At 40.8% G+C, this 27,868-nt stretch overlaps 1 protein-coding gene across 7 annotated transcripts in view; it reads right to left on the bottom strand.

Annotated features, from left to right (window-relative positions):
* The window catches only part of NEO1 (neogenin 1), a 172,207-nt gene that overhangs the window by 95,288 nt on the left and 49,051 nt on the right, over positions 1-27,868 (bottom strand). For all 7 annotated transcript variants that reach the window (XM_065641762.1, XM_065641763.1, XM_065641764.1 and 4 more), the window contains exons 2-3: positions 20,458-20,775; positions 1,441-1,716 (exon numbers count right to left, since the gene is read on the bottom strand). In XM_065641762.1, the coding sequence (XP_065497834.1) occupies positions 1,441-1,716; positions 20,458-20,775 (594 nt within the window). The remainder of the gene's footprint in view (positions 1-1,440; positions 1,717-20,457; positions 20,776-27,868) is intronic.

Here is a 27,868-nt window from a genome sequence, read left to right as displayed (position 1 = left end):
TTATGGGGCCACTCAAGATTAAGAGAGATTTCTGTTCGACAGTTTAATCCCACCTCAAAAAAAGACGTCTGCTGGGAGGGATTTTGCAAAATTTAACTCTATCAGCACTTTCAGACTCGTGACCAAGCAAGGAAATAGCGTTATTTGTATTCCCTAATAGAGTTATACTTCATCGCCTTCAGCAAAACATTACAAAAGCAAGTAAACCACACCTGGAGCCATAAGGAAAGATCAACACAGTGTGGAAGTTTATCAGGAAATCTCCAGCTCTCGAAAAGTCAGAAAGGTCTTAAGCATTCATTTAAGGGGCTACAGAAACATGAAGGTAAAGCAAACTAAGTAATGAAATTAAGCATCTTTTCCAAAGCTGTATCTTTAGATGAAGAGATGAGCCTTTCTTTTCAGAAAGTCTAAAGAACTTAATGAAACAAATTCTTACTTTTTAAGCATGATTCATTTCCAAAACCTAGCAAACACCTCCATTTTAAAAGAGGGAAGGTTGCAATGGTAAAATTGGGGTATTTTAAAGAGCCCCCAAACCCTCCGAAGATGGCGATTGAGCGACCCGCCCCGGCACTTCTCCGGGCACTACCAATGGAATCAACAATTCCAACACAAAGACTAATTCAGAAGAGACAGCGCAAAGTTCTGGAAATAATTCAGAAAACCTGTACAGAACACAGCCCAAATTTCCCTAGTTTGGGAAAGTGTGGTTCACATTCCTGTCTTATTCTTGGTCAATTTTCAAAACTTTGCGTTAGAACATCTGCTGACACACAGTAGTGTCACGTGAAACAGAACACCCTAAATGTAGAAACAGGACTGGACTTTTTGTTTTAATTTAAAAAAAAAAATCCAAACATTTCAGCAGAACAGGCATAGCTAAACTTTTCAAAATAAAAAGTCATCCCCCTTCTTGTGTTCTGGAGACTTCACACAAGGGTCCAGTGTTTAAAGAAACATAATGTCCTAAGTATTGGGACAATTAAAACTGCCTCAGCTTAAGCATCCCAAGAGTGAAGGACTAAGCACCAACTTCTTTTGGAAACTTTGACAGTATTTTAAACATGGGATTCAAGCCAGAGAAACTTACAAATCCCCAAACGTTTCTACTCAAAGAAACAGTCAATTCCCTCTTTGTAACATGTCACAATGGAAGTTTATTACTAGTGACTTTTTAAACGAAGACTTTCCCAAAAAGCCCTTAAAAGCTACACCACTAAGTATGGCAAAAAAGTATGTGCGCATTTTTGGCCTTTCTCCAACCACTGCAAAGAGCTCAGACGTTGATGAATGACTTGGCTTTTCTGTTTCCCACCTGCAAGATACAGGTTGACGTTCCCAAGGCCCAAAATCCTTCAGCATAAGTGCTCACACCCATTTCAAGCTACATAGAGAGGAAAAAAAAAAAATTTTTTTCAAAGAAGAACAGATTAATACCTGGAAGAATCTTGAGCTCAGCTTCGTCACTGTATTTGGGGGTCCCACCGCTTTCAATGATGCAGCGATAGAGTCCTCCGTCCGTATCAGTAGCATTGCTAATAATTAGAGCTCCACTTGGCAATTTAAACACGCGGTCGTCCAGAAAGACGGGCTGGCGATCCTGCTCCCACCTCACGAACGGGGCCAGGTCGACGTTGACTTCACAGTTCAGGATTGCACTGTTGCCTTTGTAGACAGACGAGGATTCCGGCTGACTGGCGAACCTAGGAAGGCCTGCAAATACAAAACAGAAGAAGTAAAATAGAAATAAAATAGAAAAATAAAAAAAACTAGAGGTAATCTGACAACGGCACCAAAGCGCTGAAGTCCAAGTCAAGATTCATGAACCTAGTTTAAAATAATCAAGCTGCTCTCCAACTTTCAAAACCTTAATACTCAATAGCACAATGCTAAATGTAGCTGGTGTAAGGGCAAATAAATCTATAATAAAAGCACTGATTCGAAAACAAAAGTAGTTTTAGAAACAAGCAGATGTTGAAAACAACAGAAGTCTTTGGAGGTCTCAAAAACGTACACAGGTAACCTCTGCTACTTCTCCGGAGTTGTTGCTATCCTTAAGGAACATATAGCACAAGAGTGACAAAAATCAAGACGGCGTCTCTGTCTGGTATGTCTGAATAAATACAGTTTGAACCAAATTCTGTAAGAGCTTCTGCTCCACTTGCAGTGGAACACAGATGCCCTCTAGTTCTGACTCAGGAGACAGGACTGCAGAGGAGTTCTGGCACTTCCAGCACTCACGTTCAAAGTCTACACGACATCTTAATTTACATTTACTGCCTACGGGACTGCTCATAATGAGTGGGGTTTTTTTGCTGATCAGCTTCTAAGATTTCTAATCTTAAAATTAGAAGTTTAGCCGTTAAGAATAAGCCGAAAAAGTTGAAAAGTATTTTCTACAGCTTTGTCACCAACCATGTCTAAGTAAAGGTTTAGCTTCACAGTAATTTAATTAGACCATGAAATGGAGCCTGAGGGTGTTAAAGGACCAAACCTCACTGAAATTCAACGGAAACAGGATATCCCTTTGAAGATTTCAGCTACAAAAAAGCCCTGCATATAGCACCATAAGGTAAAAATTGCATTTATTCTTATGTAAATATTTCTCTCTCACCCTAGCGTACCCAAGAACCGAATTTCCCCACAGCATAACACCGAGGTGCCGCTGCCACCCCGACCCGGCAGCGCTGCACAACAAACCTGTCACCTCCTGAGGAAAAACGCTCTCCAAAAAAATCCCCAAATCCCACTGAATGGCTTCAGGTTTGTTTCGGGTGGCCGTGTCCCAGCGCTGGCAGCAGAGCAGCTGCTGGGCTGGCCTCTGCGACAAGAGGTTGGGGACACCCTGTGCCAGACACGGTCGGTTCTGGCTGGTCCCATGGTGGGCCCGTGGAGGCTGGAGCTGAGCCAGAGTTAGTGGCACCTCTGTGGAATCACCTCCAAAAATGGGGAAACTGCTGCTCCAGGGACATGTGAGAAACAGCCCCGTGACAACACGGGCAGAGGAGGAGGAGGAGGAGAAGAGCAGGAGGAAGAAGAACAGCTCCGGCTGCCCTGGGCAGACCCAGGGGGAGCAGAAATGGGAACGAAGGCGGGAAGCTGAGCTTGGGAAATGAGAAGAGGGCAAGGTGAGGTGTTCTAGTGTTTGTGTCTGTTTTGCTGCCACTCAACTTTCTTTTAATTGGCAAGAAATTAAATTAATTTTCCCCAAGTGCCAGTTATTTTGCCCGTTGCAATAACTGGCGAGTGATCTGTCTTGACCTGCAAACTTTTTCATCTCCTCTCCCCCTCCCTGTCCATTAGTGATGTAAGCAAATGGTTCAATAAATGCAACAGAAAGCGGTGGGTGGGGGGGGAAAAAAGGACAAATCATGGGACAGGAAAAAGAAAAGCCTCCTCGCTCTATTTTCCACAGCAGTATGGTTCTGTGATTATCAGCTCTCCCTTCTGCAGCTGCACAGGGGTGGTTGTGGCCAGGACGCAGGGCACGGCACAGCCTGCTCACCACAGTAACAAAGCACAATTCTCATTCTTTTTTACGCTTGCACTTAAAACTAATATTGTCATAGAAACGGCCTGTCGGCACTCTCGACATTTTACCTTTCCCTCTCAATAGCACACAGCTTCAAGCACGTATTATGTTTTTTTTTTTCCTCTGAAGTCAGTACACTGTGTGCCTTCAGTATAAAAGAAGGAAAGTAGAACTACGGGTTGCAGAAATTAAACCATCCCAGTACAATTACTGAAGCATGAGAACGGCGCCTGCTGGGCAGCAGCAGGCTCTGGGAACCTCTAATTCAGTGCTACTGCCAAGATCAGAAGACACAACACAAACAGTTTAGGTCAGTTCTCACCTTTTCCACTTCTTCTAGCAAGCCTAAGGGTGAAACCTCTTTCCCATTATCCTCAACGGTCCAAAGTTTGGCCTAATTGGAAAAATTCCCATTTATCTCTTGTGAAGATGATTCTTTTACACTGTTTAAATACTCATTTCCAAACAGGTCAACCCTGTATTTTTACAAGTCTCGCTTAACACATATCTATCAAGAACGCACTGAGAATTTAACAGTAATATGACCAATCTTGTCTAGATTTTTTTAAAATTTATTTTGTAAATACATAGTTCAGTGCTTTGCAATTCTTTCTTCCTTTAAAAGGGGAAAATAAACCACTCGGACCAGGGACTTTACCCTGATGTTGAGGTACTCAAAATATGGATGAAAATAATCGCGTGGCTCTTCAATGTGAAGGGCAGGAAAAGGAATGGCTGAGTTATCTACCTCTTGTGCCCCAACGTTCTAGAAAAGTACATGACCGCATGCTGCTTATCAGCTAGAAACTGGTGCTGGAATCCAGCTCATGGAGTTCTCTCTGACCATATTCATTATGTTCCACTGCCTTGGAAAGCATCTGTTATACACATTTCTTTATAGTGGTACTTCCTATCATTTCCAGCTTGAATCACTGTTTACCTGCAGGAGAATCCCACGGATTTGTTGGTTTGTCTTTTAAACTGTCTGATCTTAGGTCTCCAATTGTTTTCAGAAATCTTTGGAAAAGCAGCAAGAAGCAGCTTCTGATGTCACATGTTCAGGCTTTTCTCACTTGAATGAAAATTCTTTAACTGAATTGCAGGATTGTCCATTATTAGCACTCACTTGAGTACAAATTCTACCACACACTTTTCATAGAACATTTATATGTATTTCTCCCATAGAATAATAAGTCTGAACCAACTCCAGTGTTCTGCAATCAAAGCCAAACAGGTAAGAGATGTGAGCAAACCCACAAAACACCATCTTCACAACCTACATTAAACAAAAGACCTATAACTAAAGACCAACATCCACAAACGATCACATGCCACCATATGAGATATCAAAAGTGTTAATGCAATGAGCAGCATTGTGTCTAACTTCTACAGAGAAAACAAACTGCACATAAAACATGCATCTAATCGGGGAGGGGGTACAAAACCTCAGATCTTCCCAGTCCTCCAGCACAGGTGGACTGAATTTAGCACAGAACATTTGGAACATCCAGCTCACTTCTGTTTTGCCACCCGGTTCCTTCCATAACCTCATACGGGTCCATCTCCAACCATCACATACTCTTCCCCCCCTTGAAGTTCTATCTGGAGGCTCCATCCACAACCTCATTTCCATGAGAAGAAAGTTGCTCGTTTCCCCTCCCAGTGTATTTACAACCAACTTCTCATCTTTGATCTTGACCTTGTTTCGGTATTAATTATTTTGTATCTTTGATATTTATCCATTACTCCCTCCCTCTAAGGTATTCGCATGAATAAAAATCATAGCTTCTTTCAACGTTTCATCTGCTTAGTTAACGAAGCTACAGTCTTTAGTTTCTTTCCCTCGTTCCCCATCTATTCATCTTTAAAGACTCTGAATCGCAGACCATTTGAGTCAGAAGGACCTGGTCAGAGTCAGCTACCAGGTCAGAGCAGGTTACCCAGCAATTTGGTCAGTCGGATCTTGAGAATCCACGTGGATGGGGACGGCACAACCTCTTGGACAACCTGATCGAGCATCTGATGGTCCCTACGGTGATAAACTTCGTCCTTCAACTCAGTCACAGCCTCTTTTGCTTCAACTGCTCTCTAAAACCTCCTCTCCCACCACGCACCACTGACAGAACGACAAAGAGACGACAGACAAATGGAAGTGCCTGCTGTAATTTAAGATCACAAACATCCGCGGGAACATAACAAAATTGTTTCCCTGCGTCTATTGAAAATATCTTCCCAAAAGATTTCACAATCACATTTGCTGTCTGCACACCGGCAGGCTATGGTCAATCCCGTAATCTGCCTTTTTTCTCATAAAATCACCTGTCCCTCTGCCCCAACTTAGTACCACACCAAGAATATTGCCGTACCTGCATGACTTTGCACACTGTGCTTAGAAGTTTCACCATTATTCAGTCTGTAGCATTAATTAACTCCTCCTATAAAACCATCCGAGGCTACAGCACGAGTGACATGATCTCCTGGATTGGCCACGCTTGCTAATTTTGTTAGTATGTACTTTGTTCTTACAGCAAAATCACTGATGAAGACATTAAACACCACCATTCTAAAGCCTAGTCTCTGAGGCATCATTCCATTCTGAAGATTTCGCTCTCGATATAGCCCATTAAATTTTCATCATTACCTCAGATTCTTATCAATCTCAATATTCTCATTTAAATTTCTACCAGGTTGCCCAATTTCTAACAGGACAGCGTAGCGAAGGGCTGTGCCGTGGCGTGCCCATCGCGTTACAGTGCTCTGAGCCATCAACTCAGACGCAAACCGCAGACACAAGTCATGTCGCAGTTCGGCCTTCTTTCCACTTTTCCCTCCAAAATCCCTGCAAAAAGGGCACAGCGTCGACATCGGACTGAGTGGCCTGAATTCGCAACTCGTTGGAAATCTTTATTAACAGACCTGCACGTTAAGGCATGGAAAGGAGTCCTGGATCTCCTCGTTTTGTCGCGAGGTTTTCATCCCTTCACCCCGTACAACTACCACTCGTATAATCATTGTATCTGCAACTTGGAACATAAGTGAGATTGTTATAGCAGGACTAAATCCCTGTAATTTCTCACATAAAGCTCAACCATGCTTTAATTTAAATCCCTAACTAGTACTATTCACTTTCTGGACAAGATAAGCATTGTGCATTCTGTTGTGTGCAGGTGCTCCATTAAGGTTAAATAAGCTTTATTTAAGATGGTTTCATTACTCACTAGCAACAAAATTACAGTCAATTTCCCAGGTCATCTTAAACGCCAGTAAAATCTTTATTTGATCATAGTTTTGTGTGTTTTTAAAATATATATTTTAACCTAGGCTATAATTTTGTCCTAAAGAGTAATTTTCTGTTCTACTCTGATTATTTGCAATTTGCACTGCTTAAAAGCCTCCATTGTGGAACAGGATCCTTTTGCTTCAGCCAACAGACAACCACAAAACAATAATGATGCGTTACAAAAGGAGCTCTAAACAGAAGCCTTAATTACTATTAATTCTGAGCCCTGTTTATAAACACAGTAGCAGGTCCCAGCGCACCGACATAGCAACCGAGCTGTAAGCCTGCATTTCCCAAACTTCCTATAATCACCTGCAAATGCATTAACACGTAAGCGAATCCAGTCCATTTAAACTAAATACACATTTTAATCTATTTTTTCAAAATTAAATTTAAATATATAGTTACTTTTTCCTCAATGGCTTGTATTTCTCAATCGCTTCACCAAGACCTAAGGAAAATTAGTTACGTTTCTAATGAGCGAGCAGCACCCGCTCTTCACCCACATTGCAAGACGTTCAGTTGAAGGCACTTCCCCATCTTTTGCAGGTGTAATGCTAAATGATACTTTGAAGTTCTGATATTAGAGATAATTTTTTCACGTTTATATGTACATTAATCATTCCGTGGCAGCACAAAGACGTTAGGTATCGATTTTAGGATGCTGAAGGAAAATAGTACTGACCTAGCTGACCACGGGTTAATAAAATCAATTAGGAAGGATGATTTTCCACCTGAAATGTTCTCTGAACACGCCAGGAGAACACATAAGCAACAGATTCTCACACACATACAATAGGAATTTGATGCACCACAAACTTCAAGTTTTCTGCTCGGACAATGCAAATGGTGGGGGGGAGTCAATTCTGCCCGTTTTCTCCTTCCCTTTTGTCCCTCCCCTCTCCTCAAAGGACCAGAGCAATGGTGGGAATGTGAATGCACCAGCTACTCAATGCAAACTTGTTCCATTCAGGCAGTGTTCCCAGTCTGAGCATTACTGAGATTTGTGGCCCATTGTCTTGATTTCTGAAAAGGCAAAGATGTGCCTAGAAGAGCGAGAATTCCCATGCTCCTGGAAAACACAAATGGTCCAAGTTCTGGCTGTAGTCTGCTGTCAGTGGAGCTGGTATTTCATCTCCTGTACTTTCCAGAAGAAGAGGAATTCATCGCACCGAGCCAGATGCTCACGTAGCTCAGCAGCCTCTATGCCACCATGGCCACTGCCAATTATTTTCAAGGAGGCCCAAACAAAAACCAGCTTCCATAATCAACCATTACTATGTAACTTGCCCATATGACAATATTCTAACTTCAGAGTAAATGCTTGTTTTCTGCTCTAAATACTGTCAGCCATCGCTGTAAATGCCTGATTTTATTTAACATGGGAGCACGTTTTTCATGTGCCCGAGTCCCCTCTGTTGCTACTCCACAGGCTGGAATTTAACATAATACTTTGGGTAAACATTAAACAGATTTAAACACACAAACGTCTTACGCATTTATACAATTAGCTGTTTCTCAAACCTGGTTTCAGGCTTTTTTTGTGGCATCTCAATGAACTCAGCAAATATTTTCCTTGCTTTTTCCCTAATTGTTTCTGTTTCAGTAGGGAAAAAGTAAAAACGGGAGTAGCTGACAGTTTTTCCCAACCAATTACTTCTTGCACACGAGCTACGAAAACCCTCTGCTGCCCAATGTTATCTTACACAAGTTTCTCAAAACTTACCCCAAACTCAACTAACTTCAGCAGTTTCATCTACAAACACCGCAACCTTCCAGCTTTCACCTTCCCATCCTTCTACATCCAACTCCTGTGAATGATTATGTGAACTGTTGATGTCATTTTAAGACACTTTAGTTTTCCCCCGTTCTTGTTTGCCTAATCGAATTTGAACTTATGACAAATCCACAACTCCATCCCTCCTTCATTAGAAGAACCTCTTGGGAAGGGTGAAGGTTTTAGCAATGCAAGTAGCTAAAGGGATACAGAACATGATACCCTATTGTTGAAATAGCTACAACATCTGTTATCCTTCCGTGAAGCAGCAGATCTTAAAGATGCCACATATTTTGTTAGCGCATCAGCTTTTCGCACGAACCCTGTTAAAAAATTAATAAGTCCAGCCATCTGTGGACACTTCATTAAATTATCACAGCTCCTTTTCTTCAACATTATTCAGCATCATTTGTCTGAGCGGCAGAGGTGTGAAACATGTTTTAAAATACAATTCTGTCAATAAGACATATTTCGTGAATCTCACCAGTGAATAGATTAGACTTCATAATTACAAAACATTCACAGAGAACAGAAGTCCAGCATCACCTGAATTAAGATAGGGCCAGATGCTCCTAGTCCCTTCTAAAAAAGAGAAACACGAACTATCACGTAATTTTTTTCCCCTTGCTCGGACAAATTAGGCAAGAGATAATGCAATCTAGCCTAAAATCCGGGCAAGAGACGACTAGTCAGAGGAGACTGAGAATTCATAGAAGGATTATAACACGAAGAGAGGAAAACCTACCAAACGTCCTTGTTGGTTAAATTAAAGCTTGAATTATGCAGAACACACAACAGGAATGAGACATTTTGGTGCATACTCAGAATTCTGAATTTGTTAAACACAGACTTGGTAGCATAATTAACACGGCATATACTGATTTAAAAAGGTATCCCTCCATCAGAATTAAGAAAAGGAAAAGGGAGAGGATGTCATTGTACATATCACTAATGCACATGTTGACATATCTACCTGTGTGTGTGTGTGTGTGTATATATATATATATATATATAAAAAATTAACGCGCACAGAGTAACCAGGTAGGACCTCAGAGCTGTTTTGAATGGGCAACTGAACTAGAGATCTCCCGAGGCCGCTTCCAAGCTCCATGATCCTATTGCACTATGATATGGGGAAGCTATACAGAATACTACAGAAATAGCACAATATAGCACAAGATATAATTCTGCTCCTCTTAGCACAGTATCTTTGAAAACAAACTTCTAACAGGGAAATTTCGAGCAAAATTGATGACGCCCTGGAGCTCAGTGCCAGACTACAGGAATTCGAGGTCGTCCCCATCCCCTCCCAGACTGGGATCCAAGCTTTGCCACAGACGCACAAACCAAAAACAAAACGAAGAAACCACACGTACAAAAATTTAACAGGGTGTCTGGACTAGTAAAACACTTCAGAATATTCTCAAGTTTTACCTGGCAAAAAAGTTCAAACAATTTTTTTTTTTTTTAAAAGTGTTTATATCATTGTCCTTTGCATCCCAGGGGTAGAATTTGCAAAAGTCCAATATCCCACAAGCCCAAACTGAAATTCAACGGCATAAGAACGCAGCCATGTAGATGTCAGAAAAAACTCACAACTTGATGTGGTCAAGGCTGTTTGAGTATTACAGATCGATTCCGATTTTGAACCAGGACAGAGAAAGCTCAGAGCACCTGTTCAACTCAGTCCATGAACGGAAAAAAGCACACAGAAATCCTGGATTCTCAAGAAACTTTGCTTAGCCAGGAACAACTCTTTCCATCCAAACCAGGACACAATCATCTCACCTGAGCTTGGTTTGTAAAAGCTTGATGAAAACAAGTGAGACAAAAGTCAACAAGATAATCCTGGTGAAACCGCTAGACTTGTGATGGACAGCACAACATCAAGCAAGAGACAAGGCATACATCTAGAAATAACTTTATGGTGCCACTTTGCCAAACGCTACACTTAAACAGAAGTCCTGTGAATAACAAAGTACCAAAACAGACCGAGAAATAAAGAGTAGCCACGATGTACATCCTGATACTCTACGGGTGTCTAGCCAAAAAAAAATAAACCTGAAGCAGCTTTGTGACATCCCAGGCCTGGAGCACTGGTCCGGGCTCACAGCCTGACCCACTGCAGCTCAGGAGAAGCAAATTCCTCCATCAAACATCTTTGTTTATGAACCAGTAAGATCGGCTCTGAGAAGGGACGAAGGGCTGGTGCCTGCTAACTTCAATAGAAAGACAGGGAGAACAAAGAAATTGGAATATCAAATACTTTTGACTTGGAAGAAAAAAAGATTTAAGCACGCTACTGGCATGAGGCACTTTATATTGAAAACGAACTTACAATTGCACAAACATATTTGTCCTTCCTAAGCTACGGAAGCATATTGTAAGGGCAGATCACCAATAATGAACATCGGACAACCTCACTTCACAAGGTTGCTCTGCAAGTGCAGAATGTGTCCCGGCAGAGTTCCTGATGAAGAGAACTGAACATATCGCTGCTCAAGCTGGGGTGAAGCAGTCCTGGAAATCCCTTAATGTTGTACGGTTCAGCTGTACTTAAAAATAACGAATACTGTAGAAAGAAGAAATGCTAAGCAAAAAATTAATCCAGCTGTCCTTGATGGAAGTAGCTCAGAAAGCCTTTGGGGGAAATGCAAGAGATCAGCAATGAAGAACTGATCTTTGATAAGGTATTGGACGTGTCGAAATACAAGGACAAGACTAGAGAATAGACCAAGGCTAAACAAACTCATCTGAACTCTAGTCAGGTGATATCAAGAAGAGACCACTAATTTATTCTGTGAATGAAATGGGAACAAGAAAGGTGAGTCAAGGAAGATCTTAAAAAATTTCAGAGGTCACAGATGCCAACCATAAACTACAATAAACCGAACGGGGGGAGTTGGGGGACTTTGCTCATGGCACAGGGGAAGGTCAGGCTCAGAAAGTGCTGCAAGAAATGGCACAGGAATGCAGAAAAAAAATAATTCTGCTAATGGAGTCGATGAAAGAATAGTACCATTAAAACCAGAGACGGGACTTGCAACTGAAGCGCCAAAGACCAGAAAAGCTCCTGCATCAATAGCTGCTCAAGGCAGCAGGAAAAGCTGCAGGAACCACAGGGAATTTGATCTGTACAGACACTGAGAAATGTGGTAAGTAGGTATTTCCAATACCAGAGAAAAATGAACTGCAAACTATGGAATCATTTCTTTGGTACACTTGAAGACCATTGTAATGGTGAGAACAATGAAGAAAAGCACTGTCGGATTTTAAGAGGAGCCCTTACGATAAGGTATTACCTCATCAGTTAAGAAACCTCAGGTCTTGATCGAGACTGCCTAAAAAAGAACAGTACAGGCTCATAATTACTCTTTCTAAAACAAAATCAATAGCCATAACAAAAGAAGAAGAAGATTTGAGTATTTTGGTGAAAGGAAGAGCTTGACGGGTTAAATAATTTTAGATCCAGGCGAGGCTATGAATTCCGAAAGCTCACGTGAACAAGCAAGTCAAAGAAGATTAATGCACATAGAGCACTGTCACGATAAATTTATCAAGAGACTGGAAGAAAGGAAAGATAAAAAAGAAACATTTTGCAGGCAGCTCTATAGACAGTGAAGAGACAGCTGGTACCTGACGAGAGACATTTAGGGATAGGAAAAAACCTGAACAATTTCACAGAGAGACACTCAGAATCAGGAATAGCAAAGAAACCCTCGAAAATAAAGCGCCTGAAGACTGACCTAACGGGAGACACAAATACGGCAGGAGAAAGAGCTTCTATAGACAGAAACATCTAGCTGAAAAAGACGAAGTTTAGAGACAAGGACACATGGCAGAAAGGAGCAGAAATACTCAAAGGAGCACAACTAGCAAATTAATCCTCAAAACTGTATTTCGCTCAAAGGCATCGGGTTCCCAGCTAAGGTGTGGATTATCAGAGCGCTGGCCCCGAACTGCGGACAGCGGCTGGAAATTAAGCTCCTCATATCAGAGATAGCTTTTCAAAGGTCTCTCCATAACGAAGCATTTCGTGGCTTCATTTTTAATGAGTTCAATTTCAGAACAGCCACAGAAGAGCAGACGGACATGTCCAATCCAGGAATGGGACTTTAGAAGACCTTAGAGAAGGAAGAGCAACACCTTTACAGAAACGTATACCTTATATAGAGACACCTTCCCGTGCTCTTGGGTTTATATATGCACATAAGCAAGAGTTGCAGGGTTTTTTAATAATTTAACATTTTTATTTCTAGTGTACTTATGTGTATGATGAGACATGGCCTATATTTTAAAAATGTTACCAAGAAGTAACCTCACTGAAATCAACCACAGCAAGTTTCATAACTTCATTCTGCCTTGTTAAAAATATTTTTTTCCTTTTTAATGTCTTTAAAATCTCTTGAATTTCCGTTATGAAAAAACAAGTAATTAATCATACACACAATTCTGCCACCATCCTTCTTTCCCGTCATCTTTCATTTGGGTAGGTGCGATAATTCTTCTAATTTTCAAAATGCAACATTCAGTCGAGTTAAATCTGAACAATGGCAGCGTGGACACCCTTTACTGTTATACTAACTGAATCTGAAACATCTTATTGAATCGCACCCTAGAACACGCAGTGATTTAGGAATACAGGCTGCATATGTAACTGTCAGTCCCCTGACAGTTTGGGATTTAGTGAGCAATCCATGTGAAAACTTGTCAAACAGAATTACAAAAGGGATCGCTGGTGCTGACATGCAGAGACATCAAGAAAAACACATATTTGAGTAAAATATTAACAAATGAGAACAGCAATCTAACCCAAGTTCATCCAGCTTCTCGTTGAGGAGTGCTGAGCAGCAGCAGTTTGCTCTCACATCATATTACCTTCCGTATTTTCCAAACTAAAGGTCGAGCCTCAAGCGTATACAAAGAGCTTTGATTTTTTATTATTTACAGCAAGCTTATGTTATTTTTTTGAAGTACATCAACATAAAGACAACTTTGTCCATTAACCAAACGTACAAAGGATACTTGCTTTGCTCATTACAAGACTTAATTTAAGTTGCAAACTGGTAAAACCTCATCTTTCTGGTTTGTAACAGGGAACGTTGCACCTAAGATAACGCCTAATTAAGGAAATCTTAACGAATGACCACTGGATTTAAACATTTCATGCTGGGTGTTTAAGAATCGGGACAATTAGCTACAACAACCATCTTAAACAAGATATTGCAGCAAGAAAAAAACCCCACACTATAGGGGTTTTTCTTCAGAACAATAATAATAAATCGTTACTAAAGCATAAAGTTCAGGCAGGAGTGTTACAGATCTACTTGTGTCCCCTCTCCTAGAGCGACAGGAGAGGATCCGTCACCCTCCAATGGCACAAATCAGCTTTAACCAGCTCACCCACCCACACAATTAGGGACAGGGACCCTATCGGTCAAAATGGGCTGGGTGATTTTATTCAGTATTAGGTGTCATAAACTCGAAACACAAAAGCTCAAGAAAACTTGCATTTCAAAATAGCAACAGCGTGTTTAATATCGTTCAACTAGGCTGTAATGTGATCATTAGGTATCGGTGAATAGTTTAAAAACAAGCAGGTCTAAAATTCTGCCGTGGGCTTTCACCCGGGATGAGAATAATCGATTCAGCTGCAGATAAATTGTACAGGTATCTGCTTGGGACACAGCAAGAAGCTGCCCAATACTAAATCGTAACTGGGTATACGGCTTTCCAACGAGTCGCAGGAGAGAAGACAGCGCTCTAAAACGCAGGATGAATTAACTGGGGAGGCAAGGACTCCAAATGGTGCTGGGTGAATTAGAGGCAGCAATTCCTGGCAGGCACAGCACAAAATAAGGGAGGCAGAAGCAGCACTTGTTCCCCTCCAAGTCTAGAGAATTGACTGTGTTGATACCCTGCTGATCCTTCCAATGCTTCCGGGTGAAACGACACAGATTTAGTTAGATTAGATTTCCACTGATTCATTTCAAAATGATTCTTTCAGTCAGGAGCAATCCCAAGTCCTCTCCTGCCGCACTCCCGAAAATGAATTCAAGTCAACCAAATTCTGGAAGAAAAATGGTACCCAAGCTCTCTAATACCATGCAAAGGGTACAGAGTCATTCACGGTCACAGTAAAACATCAACACCATTTTGTTTTGGCATTTGTTTGGGTTTTGTTGGCAAGAAAGAAGAAAAGGCAATAAAGGGTGCGCCGCAGTCTTTTCAGGCTGCATACCCAAAAATGAAGTGGCTCAGTATCACAAATTACTTCAATCACTTTGGTTCCCATCTCCCAAATTTATACAGTTACTGTTCGACACAAAGAAAATGACGCCAAAGTCTATCAATTCATTTTTCCTAACCTTACACTGAAAATATTTATAATAGTTCTGAATCTGGACCTTTGCTTTCAGTCCAAGTACTAATAGAGATCAGTTCAAGGGCTCATATAGATTTTTTTCTTACTTTAACTGGACAACTGTGGATTCTAAGAATTTCAAATGACACATAAGGTAGAGCATTTATTGTCTTAAACGTCTAAACTCTCACATTTTAAATAACAGCTGACAGAAACTGTACAAACTGCAGTTTTGTTAAAACCACCCTTCCCATTTCCCTGTCATTGAGAAATGCATTTTGATCTAAGCCGATTTATGAAAAATGCAGGTGCTTTTTTTCATAGAAAAATGTATTTTTGCAATGAAAATTGATCACCCCTGTCACTTTTACTGGTTAAGTGCTCTCAAGTACTCTCCGCTGAAGTACCTATGCTCTTCAGATTTTTTCCAATTCCAAGGTACAGAAAATTCTTTATTAATGAAGATGAGACCAAGATTTCCCGCCCGCCGTCGCTTTGAAAGGAAATATGCAATACTGAGTAAAAAAAAAAAGCAAGCTGTTGTTTCTAACATACCTGCCTTTCTGAGAATACACACACGTTGTTCTGGTCTGCTCCTCTCTTATCCCGTAGGGCCAGCACAGACACACAGTCCAGTAAGAAATAAAACACCGGTCAGTAGTAAAAGAGCAAAGTGAGGCAAACTTAGCAAAAGATGTGATTCCAGACCCATACAGCCTCGTTACTTTTACGCACTTCTTAGCAGCCATGGTAAAAAGCGGAGATAAAATTTCAACCCGCATTAAAGTTTGAGCAAAAATCTTAACTATTCACTGTCGTTATTTCTTGGCCACAACTTCGCCTACTGCAAGTCACGCCAAAATTGTCATGGCTACAAAGTGACTTATTCCTACAGAGGCTTGTCTCAGTGTATTCATTTACAGCATCTCGGGACATTAGAAAAAGTCTCACTCTGAATTTATTGAAGGCAAATTCTTTAGCGTCCCATTGAGAAAAAGGCAAAGCACGGAGATCTTGAGACCGTGTAACAAGCCTGCAAGAAAAATCGAGATTAGACATCGGCATCTCCTGGCTTGTAACTGATAACCCCAAGGCACATTACATTAAATACCACAGTCGTTGCTCATCCAGGCCTCCGAAAATTTCAGGTAATCGCATAGTCAACACATCCTGACATTTTTACTAAATACAAACCTGCCTTTTCTGATTACTGAACCCTTTTTAGATTTGGATACTACACGGCAGGAATATATCTCCACAGAGGTGATTTGCGTGTACTTTTTCTAAAAGTAATCACACAACGGAGGTTTGAAAAATTTCTACAAGTATTTAAATGAAAAATAATTTATCATAGGTTATTTAATCGAGGTGAGATGAAAAAAGGTCATAAGTTATCACCAAGTGCTTTTTTGCATGAAACTTGGACACACCTGAAGTTCGTACGAAGGCAGCAATACAGCTGCCTCACGGCAACCAAGGAAATGACATGTAAAGCGCAAAGCCAAGTACCAACAAATGCAATGATAAGTGGGAGAGGAGGAAGAAAAACAGGTGGATTCACTTGAGGGAAAAAGAAGACAAGAGGTGAAATGAATAATTCAGTGAACAGTCTTTAAATGGATATACAGAACTGATAAATCCTTTCGATGAAACGCGGTGTCACCGTCACACTTCAGACCTTTAGATTTTCGTGTATCTGTTCTCCCAATGAAAGCTTTATGAAAGCTGCAACGAAGTAGTAGCAAATATCATCTTGGGAATATTTTTAAGCTAGTATCATTATCCTTTTTACTAAAATACACACAATTTTATTTTCCCGAGATGAATTACAGACACAGTTCCCCAAAATCTTGTAAACCTTTTTTTAAATCTGTGCTTTGCAAGACTTATTCCAGCCCTTCAACCCTTCTGAAGATCTAACTGGCACTTAGGTATCAAAGACAGATTTGCATTTCAAAAGCCCATTAAAAAACATACTGTAGCAAGGCAATGATTAAAACATGTTGTGGCTTTACATAAATTAGGCAGTTCCTTTGACTTCACCTACTTCAACTCCATCATAATAATGACAAAAAGGTATACATTATATGGACTAGATGACCACACCACCATCTCCCTCTATGACCCTGATGTTTGTGTTTTGGTTTCAAAGCAAGCAAGCAAAACCACTTTTAGAAATAAATGAAATATTTCACAAATCCAGTTTAGAGCACGACAACATGGTCAAGTTTGCACCGAGAAACAGTGGAAGCTACCATCCCGACCTTCATTTGCTAAAGGAACCAAAATGCAGGCGCGCACACACACCAAAGGGAAGATACGCAGACCCTGAAACTACTGCTCATTAAAGAAAACTGATTTCTTGCTGTTTGCCATTTCTAAAAATCAAATATTTACTATGAGAAGTCTGGTAGAGCAGTAAATTTACTATCAGGGTGCAGGAGCGTCTGATTTCAAGCCACAGACTAACTGTGCTGATTTAAAGTATGTTTCATAACACAATACATTATCATAACTCCTTTTTCAACTTGCTTGAGAAAGTAGATTAAAGAAAGAAAAGATCAATTTCTATGAGTCTCAGTTACCACAGAAGCTTTGATTCTCACACCTCAAAAAAACCACAAAGAGTAAAGGCTCCTCATCTATTATCACGTGTGGAAAAGGTTCTTCAAAAGCACATTGTCACCCGCACCGCAACCTTGCCAATCCACGCCGTCATCAATTTTTCCCTGAAATGACATGTTTCCAGCACCGTGTCCACAACATAACTTGAAGCACAAACCCATGAAAGTAGGTCTGTAACATAGAGCGTCCAGTCACTGCCCGAACAGCCTGTGCGCAGGTATGGAGAGTGCCTTGCTTTGATTTTTCCACACGACGGTTGATTAAGTCCCTCTGACACCTTGCGACACCTCACATTTCCGACATCTACCATCTGTCTACACACAGCTACAGCTTCTGACCTTCATGAATTTTAGGTCTGTCAAAATAATTTCTATAAAAGTCCTTTAAATTATTTCAAATATTTATCCAAATTTCTTGGCCTGTTAGACCTTTATTCAAGACTCGCTACAGGTGGATTGCTCAGCATTATCTGTCGGCTGTTGGAGAAAACTGTGCAGTTTTAAGACTAAAAACTCAAAACCTGTATTCATTCACATATATTCATATATATACAAGGTACCACAGCATGTTTTTACGGGATTTTTTTTTGCCCTGGCCTACATTACTCACCACAATTTGTCATCTTCAGGTAATGAAGTTATTTAATGAGTAAGTAGCAGTTAAAACATGCAAGCTACGCTTCGTAATATTATATTTTGAATAAATTAGGTGCATGGCCGTATAACACGCCCCCCCATACGAATCCAGCATCCCACTGCTCAATTAAGAGGGGAATTAGCTGCCTCCCACTGTTACCTTGGGGCTGAAGAGAAACTACTGCACTATCTATCCCCACACTTACCGCAGCCTGAGCGCCTCCAATTAAAAGAAAGAGAGGGGGGGGAAGAAATATTAAAATCCACTGATAATACTGAGAGATTCAAAGGAGGTCAAGAAAAGCTATATAGGAAACATGAATTTAAATATTCTCTCTCTTATTCCAAAGCCTTCAGCAAGCAAAGCTACCCTTCCCCACAACTAGAGGGTTACACTCTGTGTAGTCTTGCAGAGCTCTTGGCACTAAATTGAGTTAGAAAATAGGTTTTCACCCACCTACACTTGACAAAACGAACGCCTTATGCACACTGCAGCAGATGCTCTTGTGCCAGTTTCTATCTTCACAGTGGCATAAGGTAATAGAGATCATGCCTTAAGAGCGTTTTCTCTAGTTCTGAACAACCACCAAAAAAATTTGCAATTTTTATTGCATGGAACTGACCAATAATCTTCTAATACAACTGCCAGGCCGGTATGAGACAAGGGCAATTATTTGTGCCGTAAATGTTCATATTAACTGGGGTTAGACCCTGCTTGTTCAGTTTTCTAGGAAAGATTTTTTGAAAACAAAACTCACCTGAAGTGTGTTGGGTGGTTGGTTTTTTTGGTGGTTGTTTTTGTGTGCGCGCTTTTGCTTGTTTGGCTCTGGGTTGGGTTTTAATACTGAAAGGCTCTTGAAGATTCCATCCTTTTAAAAACTACCAGTTAGAATACTGTCTTCTACACAAATAGAGGAAAAGCAAACTCGAAATTTTGAAGACATTTTGAATTACCTTCATTTCTAACCCCATTAACCTCACCTAATGATCATAGAGAGCGGAACGATGGCAGAAGCAAGATGCTGAATGATCTCATGTGGAAAGCAGCAGAATTCATCACGACAGCAGCAACGTAAAGAGGTGGTAATTGCCTGAGCTAAGTGTGTGACAACTGCTTTTATTGTCCTCATTGCCGAGAAACTTCGGAATGTATTTCTCATTCAGAGACTCTGAGAGTCAGTCCTCTAAGGTATAAAACCCCTGGTTTTTTTATTTCTGACACTTCTGATGTTTCACAATAATGCTACAAGCTAACTTAATCGAAACAACATTGGAATATAAATGCCAGTAAGCAGCAGCTCTGGGAGATGCTGCAGCACTAGTCAGGAAGAATTCATTATCTCGAGACGTTTATTAAGCAAAGAAAAAAAAACTGTTTGAAAAAGGCTGGCAAACATCATTAAAGACACAAAAGAAAATTGCTTCATAGGCTTTTTCCCAAGTTTACCTTTTTTTTTCCAGTTTTGAAGTCTCACTAAGTAATTATGTCTCTTCCAGCTACACTGTTTACAGGACAATCTGACACCCCGACCCTGCCATATAAGCAAGTGACATTCTGAAAACAGATCACTTTCCCAGCCATACTCTGTATTTTTACCTGCAAGCTTCACTTACTGCTCTCTACCCCCTAAATCAAAGCTCTTATGTCTCAAAGGTTACTCAGAACACCAAAGGAGGTTACGACTTGAGTTTCCTAATGTCCGTCAGGGAAGTTTTAAGCATTCGGTTGGTCGCTACTTTTCAAATTTCCTTGCTCATACCTGATACTCAGGAAACGGAAAAACACAAACCGCCCAGCACTCCTTCCAGTTCTTCAGGGTCTGTACACATCACCGGCTTGTCGGAGCTTCCCAAATGTTCCACGTGGACAGACAAACGCCAACATATAAGCAGGCAGAGACAGCTATTTTTAAGGGTATTTATATATAAAGAGAACACTGCTCTTTTTTTCCCCTTTTAAGCTGCGGTAAATCTTCATTGTGATTACATGCACTTTTTTTTTTTTTCTAAATCCGTTCATTTCAGATTTCCTGATCTTCAGCATTTCCTGAGAAATGCACATTAAGCCGTTTAGGTGAATAGAATACATGACACCTTTCAGCTCGTAACACGAGAGATGCAATCCCAGTTTCATTGATCAAACTTATCTTTTCCTTTCTTGAAAAGCACCCTCCTCTTTTTGCAAGGGCAGAGTACACATGTACTGTTAGTTATACTTCGCCACCAAAAAAAGAGACTTACCTGCTACCGTGAGCTTTGCTGTCCTGCTGACGATGGTCCCCAGGCTCTCCACAGTTGCCACACATTGATAATATCCTTCATCAGGTTTATTATGCTTGGAATGCACCACACTGTTTATTAATAAAGATCCATCTGGTAGCAACTGGCGACGGTCGTCTGACACCAAGTTCAGGAAAGTCCCGTCTTTCTTCCATTCAATTTTTGGCGAAGTTTCGCAATAAGCTGAGCAGTTCATGATAACAGATGCTCCGCGAACTGACAGAACATCCGTTGGCTCCACCAGAAAGTGAAAAGGAGTGAAGGTTCTCACAAGGGATCCTGCAAAACACAAATTGCACCACACAGTTTCGGGGTTAGCCTTCTAGATTTTTTTAAACAGAAAATGCATCGTCATTTCAAACTGTTGTTAATGTGCGCAAGAGTCACCACTACACGCAATATCATCTTCCTAAATATGTTAAAAATAGTTTGGTCTACATGACAGTATTTTCTGCTTTGACTATTTATATCAATGAACTCTTAAATTTAAAGACATTTTCATCCCTGCAACAAATCCTCTTGCTCATAGTGGAGCCGATGTGGTTAACAGTCCTGAACAATCCTCTGCGGACACAAGCCAGTCCCATCGAAACTTATGCAAACCCATAGATGTGCCCGAGTACCACATTTATAACAAACAGTATGTACTGTTAGGCCTCTCTTTTTGGCCTTTTGCGGTACGGCTGCCATACCACAGCAGTGCGGTCACTGGTTTTGTATAATAAAGATTAAGATATATTAAGAATAACTCAGCCCTCAAGAGAAAAAGAGATGCCAATTCTGAGCTTAACTCATCATGCAAGTGCCATAAAACATTTTCTTCTATTCTCGTACAGGATAAACACAATTACTTTTCCATTGTAAGTATTCCCAAAAGACTTCTATAATTAACATCTACTTTCCATGAAGAAGGGAATTTTAATTACTGTATTTCTGGTGTATTGGGTCAAGCAGAAAGATTGTGTGTCAATATCATTTCAACTTGTCTTCACTTGATCATCCAGAGAAAAGAGAAATACTTGTAGGGAAGAACAATTTTCAAAAATCAGCATAATGTTGTGTTGAGTGAAAACAGGGTCTTTGTTTTTAAAGCCAACCTTAGAAAGCCCACCAAGGCTGCCCACCTGTACTCTGACAAACTCCACCTTTCCTCAGCTTGGGGACTAGGAGTGAGACATGTGTACAAAACATCACGGCAATATAAACTGCAATACCAGTAGCTGCCTACCAGCAATCCAAAAACGGAAGTGCACAGACTAAACGGTGAATAGGGCTTTTGGAGCGAGTCCCTTCGACCTGGAGCTGCAACAACTCCTCCTGTTTTTATAGAAAGAAAGCAAGCTGCAAAAGGAAATGCTTAAAAATGCCACCTGAAAACACACAGCCAACTTTAAAAGGTCTTTTTGCAAGGCCTAGAAAATAACTGTTTTCCACAAATGCAGCAAATAAACAACCATCCTAACAAATAAAGCGTGTTTTACAACCACTGTGTCTACTAACGTACCCTCAGCATGCAGCAGCAGCCTTAGACTGCCATTAGCTAAAAATTTGAGAAATAACTTTTTCGAGTCACGTATGAGGACGTTCTTTAACAGCTATGGCAGAGAAGGTCCATTTCCCTTTCCAGAGCGGTTCATAACCATTGAGGAAACAAAGACGATGAGTGTTCAGCCAATGTATAAAGCAGTGAAGACAGACCTGGACATTGTATGGCACGAGTACATAGGACGTTATTTTTATATGACATTGGTGCAGCAAACCAACCCATGAACCACTTCACTTCATCTGGCAATACTGCTACGTGAAACAGTAAGAATGTGCTTTTCTGTTAAGAATTTCTCCTAAGAACAGGCGAAAAGGGTTAAAACACATTTTGTATTTGTGAATGAAGCTTCTACTGCACACACTAAACCCTTCAGAAAGGGTCATAAAACACTCATCTCCAAACTATTTAATCCTTCACAGTAAGGTCAGGAATGAAATGCTGAAGTATGTTAAGACCACCTTGAAAATGAAAGTGCATTTCATATCCAGATTTGTTTCATTGAGCCACAGAATAATTATGAAGCCTGTGATTGTAGAAAGAGTACCAATATGAAGGAGAGCTTTATTTGTAATGGAAGCCTGTCCTGTAAGCATTTTAGCTTCTTCAATCACTTGTAGGTGATCTCCCTTCTCAAATAGCCTTAACTAACAAATGCATATGATTCCCTCCATCACTGAATTGCACAGAAAGTCTCTTCCTGCACAAATCCTGTTGTGTCTGCTACTCAAAATCCACCGAAACCTAAAGATAACGCAGAAGGAGTGGTGGGAACGATGCTGCTGTAGGTTATATCATTCCAATATTCTTCTACTTTCAAAAATTCAAAGATGAAATACCAACAACAAAAAAGAGTATAGAAAGACTGACATTTCCCTAGCGACAGTAAGACTCAGACAAGACTCAAGACCTGTTATGTCGGTATCCAAATCCTTATGTCTTTCCTAAGGATTTAAGAAAAAAAAGAAGAAAGAAAAGGCTCACAAAAAACCCCAAAACTACAAAATTTCTAGGTGCAGCTTATGTTATTTTGGTTTCTATAATCACACCTACATGCAGATGTACTTGATGCTCTGTGTGCAGAGTTCTGAGTTGCAGCTCTAATGTACCAAATGGCAGAAAAGAAACAAGATTCATGAGCACTATGAAAGTATTTTAACCTGTTTATCAGTATAATCTCTTCCACCGCTCCAGAAACCTCCACTTTTCTTTTTTTTTTTTTAGTTAAAGATTCAGCTTTATTGTCTTTCGAGTTTTCCAAGAGAAAGCACTCTACTCAAGCTACCAACATTTTTTCTCTCCATTTACCAGTTTCTGTAATTTTTGCAATGTAGAGCCAGACCCCTACCAGAACAAATAGAAACACTCTTGAGTTTTGTTTTTCTCTGTCCTTCTTCTCTGGCTTTTCAAATACAACCTAGGAAACTCTTGCAGAAGTGCTGGTGGATGAATCCACATTCCAGCCGACCGAGCTCCTACCTCATTTAAGCCTCGATTCAACAGAAAAATGCTTTGTATGTATACATGACCTTAATAAACTTCTGCTTCTGCCAACAAGCCATTTCTCCTACACCATCCATCTATCGATTATTCACACCGCATTATTTAGGACAGAATTGATGTAATTTATGGAAGGAATCTTTCCTCTTTCCATGAGGTGTACATACATAGGTTTGTACACAGCGGCTTCATTTACGTTAATATTGGCCCAAGAACTTACATAAAATTAAAACGAGTGCTTCCTGCTGAGAAGTTGAATGCTGCTTATTCCCAGCAGATTTTTCTTTTTTTCCGCCAGATGTGCTCGTGCAGACCAGTGGTAATGACCCAGCAACTCCTGCAGATGTTCACACGCTCTGTTATCAGGACTATCGAGCAGCATCGCTCTTGATTTCAGCACATCTCTTTGTGTCACTGCAGGCATGCAGAACAGCCTGCTCACCTTTCCCAACAGTCTTCTACACATGTGAGGACTCAAATCCATCTCTAGCCTTTCCTTTAGGCTTAGCATTTCTAGTTCAGCGTCAGGTAGCAAACCCAGCACTAGTGAGGTAGGAGGGCTCTGAGGATTAACCCTGAATCCTCCCCAACCAGCGCACGTTCTTCCACAAGTGCTGTGCCCCAAACCCGTTGGCGTGGATGCTCCGGCAGAGACAAGATCCGCGTCAAGTGCAGGTACAGTCTCATTTCACGTGTTTTAGAGGCTCTACAACTCCCTTCTTCAGCCCTCCCACCACAGAGGCAGCAGTTTTTACTGCAGAAGCCGAACGCTACCGACTACATCAATCTGTAATCCCTTCACTACCGTCACCCTAGATCCTGTTCTCGGAAACCGCCATGCAGCTGGTCTTTTCCATTTAGCGTTGGACCAGTTAGTTACTCCTGCCTAACTGTAGTAACTTTCACTTGCCTCCTCCTAATTTTTCCTCGTTCTAAAACAATTTACCCGTTTTGAACGCTAACCTCATCCTCCCTCTTGCAGCTTTAAGTTGCATGAAAATTTAACAATTTACTCAGAATACATAGTGCAGAACCCCACATAAAGCAGCCCTCAGAATAATTGTCATTACTACTTCTCTCGACACTTATTCATCTCTTTTCATAGCCATCCTATGTCATTTATACCATGTTTCCGGGTTTCCATAGAAGAGTGTAAAGGGATGGAAGTGATTAAGAATAAGGGAAGTTATTTTTTTTCCTATGAATTTTTTGAAACTACTGAGGAAATTACAAAGGTCTGAAAATATTTCCTTGACAATTCCACATCAGTTAACCCTCCTGCCCACACTTCTTCTAGAAGTAGTTAGAAAGTTTGTTCACTCGTATCTCAATTCTTGCAGGAACTGACTACTTCTATACATCCCTAGCTTCTTCTCTTGTCCCATTTAAAATATTTTGGGTTTTTCTAGTTTTCCTTGTACCTCAACTCTCCTCACATTCTCAAAAAATAACCAACAGTTCTGAAATGGTTTCAGCCGAATTCACACGCAACCGTTCGAAAAACGTTTAACAACAAAGTACTTTTAGGCTGTCCTTTGCTAAGCCTAGCTCAAACCTGACTCTCTCGGGACTGGGATGAAGGACCGTGAGCACGCAACTCTTCTCACTGAAAAAGGGCCAACAAAAGCACATCTGAGACACGACACCGAGTTCAGCAAGTTGAGCTGAACCTGCCTGAACCTCTCCTCACAGCACGCTTCCCCACGCACAACCAAAACGCTTTGAAAGAAGGACGTTTTAAGTGACACTTTCCAGCTACGGGGAATCCGAGGGCGGTGAGGTGAGACACGATGAGCTCATCAATCACCCTTCCAAACGCTGTGTTTTCAAAGGGCTGCGTACCTCAGTGGGAAAAAAGAAATCTAAGGGTTTTCTTTGCCTTCTTTTTACCGCTACCATGCCTACAGATTTGTGGGTTTTTGTACATCGTGCAAGCTGTATCACACTTGGTGCAGTGGTACATCTCTAACACGGCTCCGGGTGAGGGGACGCCTGGAATAGTAAATGTAAAGCAGCTGCTCAAGTGGGAAGAATCTTCCCGGCGTTATTCAGTTAATTTGTGAAAAAGACAAGCACTCCGACATCAAACTTACATCATTTAAATGTGGGCTTGAACAACTGCCTGACACAAGCTCTTTAAAAATTATGTCATTCAGGAAAATAACTTCAGACAAAACGACTCCGATCTCAGTTCTACTTAGTACGTATAAATTACCTCCAACCGGCACACGGCTACAGATTCAGCCTTAATTCACTGTTGCCACCACAACTATTTCGTACTGACGTCTTCCTGGCCGCGACCATCAACTCCACTGCAAGCAGAGGACTTTTAATACCGGATTTCACGTGAGTACTGGAAGGAAACTGCATTCCATTTTACACACACAAAACGCAATAACCATCCAGAAAGAAAAAGTGAAGCACAGGTATAATTTCAGAACTGCTTTTTCCAAATAGAAATGCTAACTGAAGGCAACCAAACGCACCTTGCATCAAAAGTACCTGACGCTAGATTCATACAGGGCTTTGATGAAGAAGCTTCACTTACTTTACGCGTTGAGGAAAGCTGCGTCAATCGGGGGGATCATACTTGCCCTTTTAAATTAGACTCCGAAGCAATTTAAGAGCACATATATAATGCCTTTGAAAATTGACGGTTAAAACAGAAGTATTTGACACCACCCTAATCGGAGCGGCAGGAACTCTTACAAAGCCCCTTTTTGCGTACTGCAAGTCCACGATAAAAGATGCAAGCTCTCTTGCTGCGGGATTGAACTTTTAAAAGGCTTTTCACCAGAATTTAATTAACATTCCCAATGGCTCTTGTAATCCTAAAACCAGTATGTCATGCCCTTCCTAACCTAGATCATTAAAAAAGCTCTCTTCCAGAATTAGCCCAACATATTTTAATTGAAGATGTTACATACATTATTCTTTGCAAGCTGCCAGCAAGAGCTCACGATGAACTTGTTTTGTGGTTTGTTACAACATCCATTGCCAAGGAGCACATTATCTATCTGGATAAATTGCTACATGCATTAATCTCTAATTAAAATGTAAGTATTAGCAAGTTGGCATTTTTTTTTCCTTGACAACATTGGAAACATTCTGCACTACCCAATAAGAAAAATTTATATATGGTATTACTATATACCATAGCAAACCAAATGTTTAGATGCAGAGTTATTTTCTACTTAATATTACATGTTTCCCTTATAGGGAATATAGAATATAGACCACCTGACCAAATTAAGCTGCACATGATGGCAATATACATCAACCAAGCAAAGATCTTTAGGATTTGGGGTTTTTTTAAAACACATCTAATGCCCAATCCATATACATGGTGGTTGGCGAGTCCACTTGTACTGAAAAACCAAGGCTGAATTCTTTAGACTGTATTTTCTAAAATCCGTTTCATTTCTTTCTTTACAAAGCCTCTACAATCCATAAATTATGAGACAAAAATGGTATTGCATTTAAGCATCAGGAAAACAAAAAAGAACAAAGTGTAAGAGCTACCCTTGACTGCAGATGTACAATATAAATGGTGCTGGTACGTCAATAATTCCAGTGCTGGGCTGACAGTGGAACCAAGGAGAACAAGTGATGTAACATGATGAGTAGCGCCATGTATAAATCTAGACCTTCCCAGACTTACTAGATTCCTTTCTCCTTCAGCACAAGCAGAATTCCTCTTTTTATGATTTAATACACTATTAACAAAGATATTAATCAAGAAGATGAGTTAATCTTCGCCCCAGCATCATTAAGCATGGCTGGCCAGCAATGATGCCTGAAGAACGACGCAGATGGGCCCTGGCCCATAGTGAAAGGTGGGATGTTCCAAGATCCACAAGGGACAGACAGTGTTTTACTTCTGATACAGGGAAACAAGCTGTTCAGAGCCTCTTTCCCCTTAAAAAACTAAAAATTAGGTTGTTTCTGTGCAGCAGAGAGACACGAGGAAAACAGCCGGTTCAAGCAAATACTCTTGAAAGCGGCACAAAGCCGGGTGTTTGTCCTTCTTTGGAGTCATCAATCCAACGTGCAGGTGCCTTCTTACAGCACAGACCAAGCAGACAATGCTGAGCGAATATTAACAGCCCGGGACATCACCAGAAAACCAGCCCCCTCCACTGGCTTGACAAAATTGTACGTTTAGAGAAATTCCTGTGTATGGACCATCGTGCAGAGCGCCCGTCTGGATACCAGGGGTCCACGTGCAGGTTGTCACCAACGCACAGAGGACAGTTCTAGTAGAAGGAACTCTGCTCTGCCCTTTTTTCCAAGGGTATCCTTCTAGAGACATGAAGCTGGGAAAAGCTA

Source organism: Caloenas nicobarica, chromosome 10 (genome assembly GCF_036013445.1).
Source record: "Caloenas nicobarica isolate bCalNic1 chromosome 10, bCalNic1.hap1, whole genome shotgun sequence".
Classification (NCBI taxonomy): domain Eukaryota; kingdom Metazoa; phylum Chordata; class Aves; order Columbiformes; family Columbidae; genus Caloenas; species Caloenas nicobarica.
Note: the sequence above shows the minus strand (reverse complement) of the source record. Positions and strands in the feature narration are given on the sequence as shown.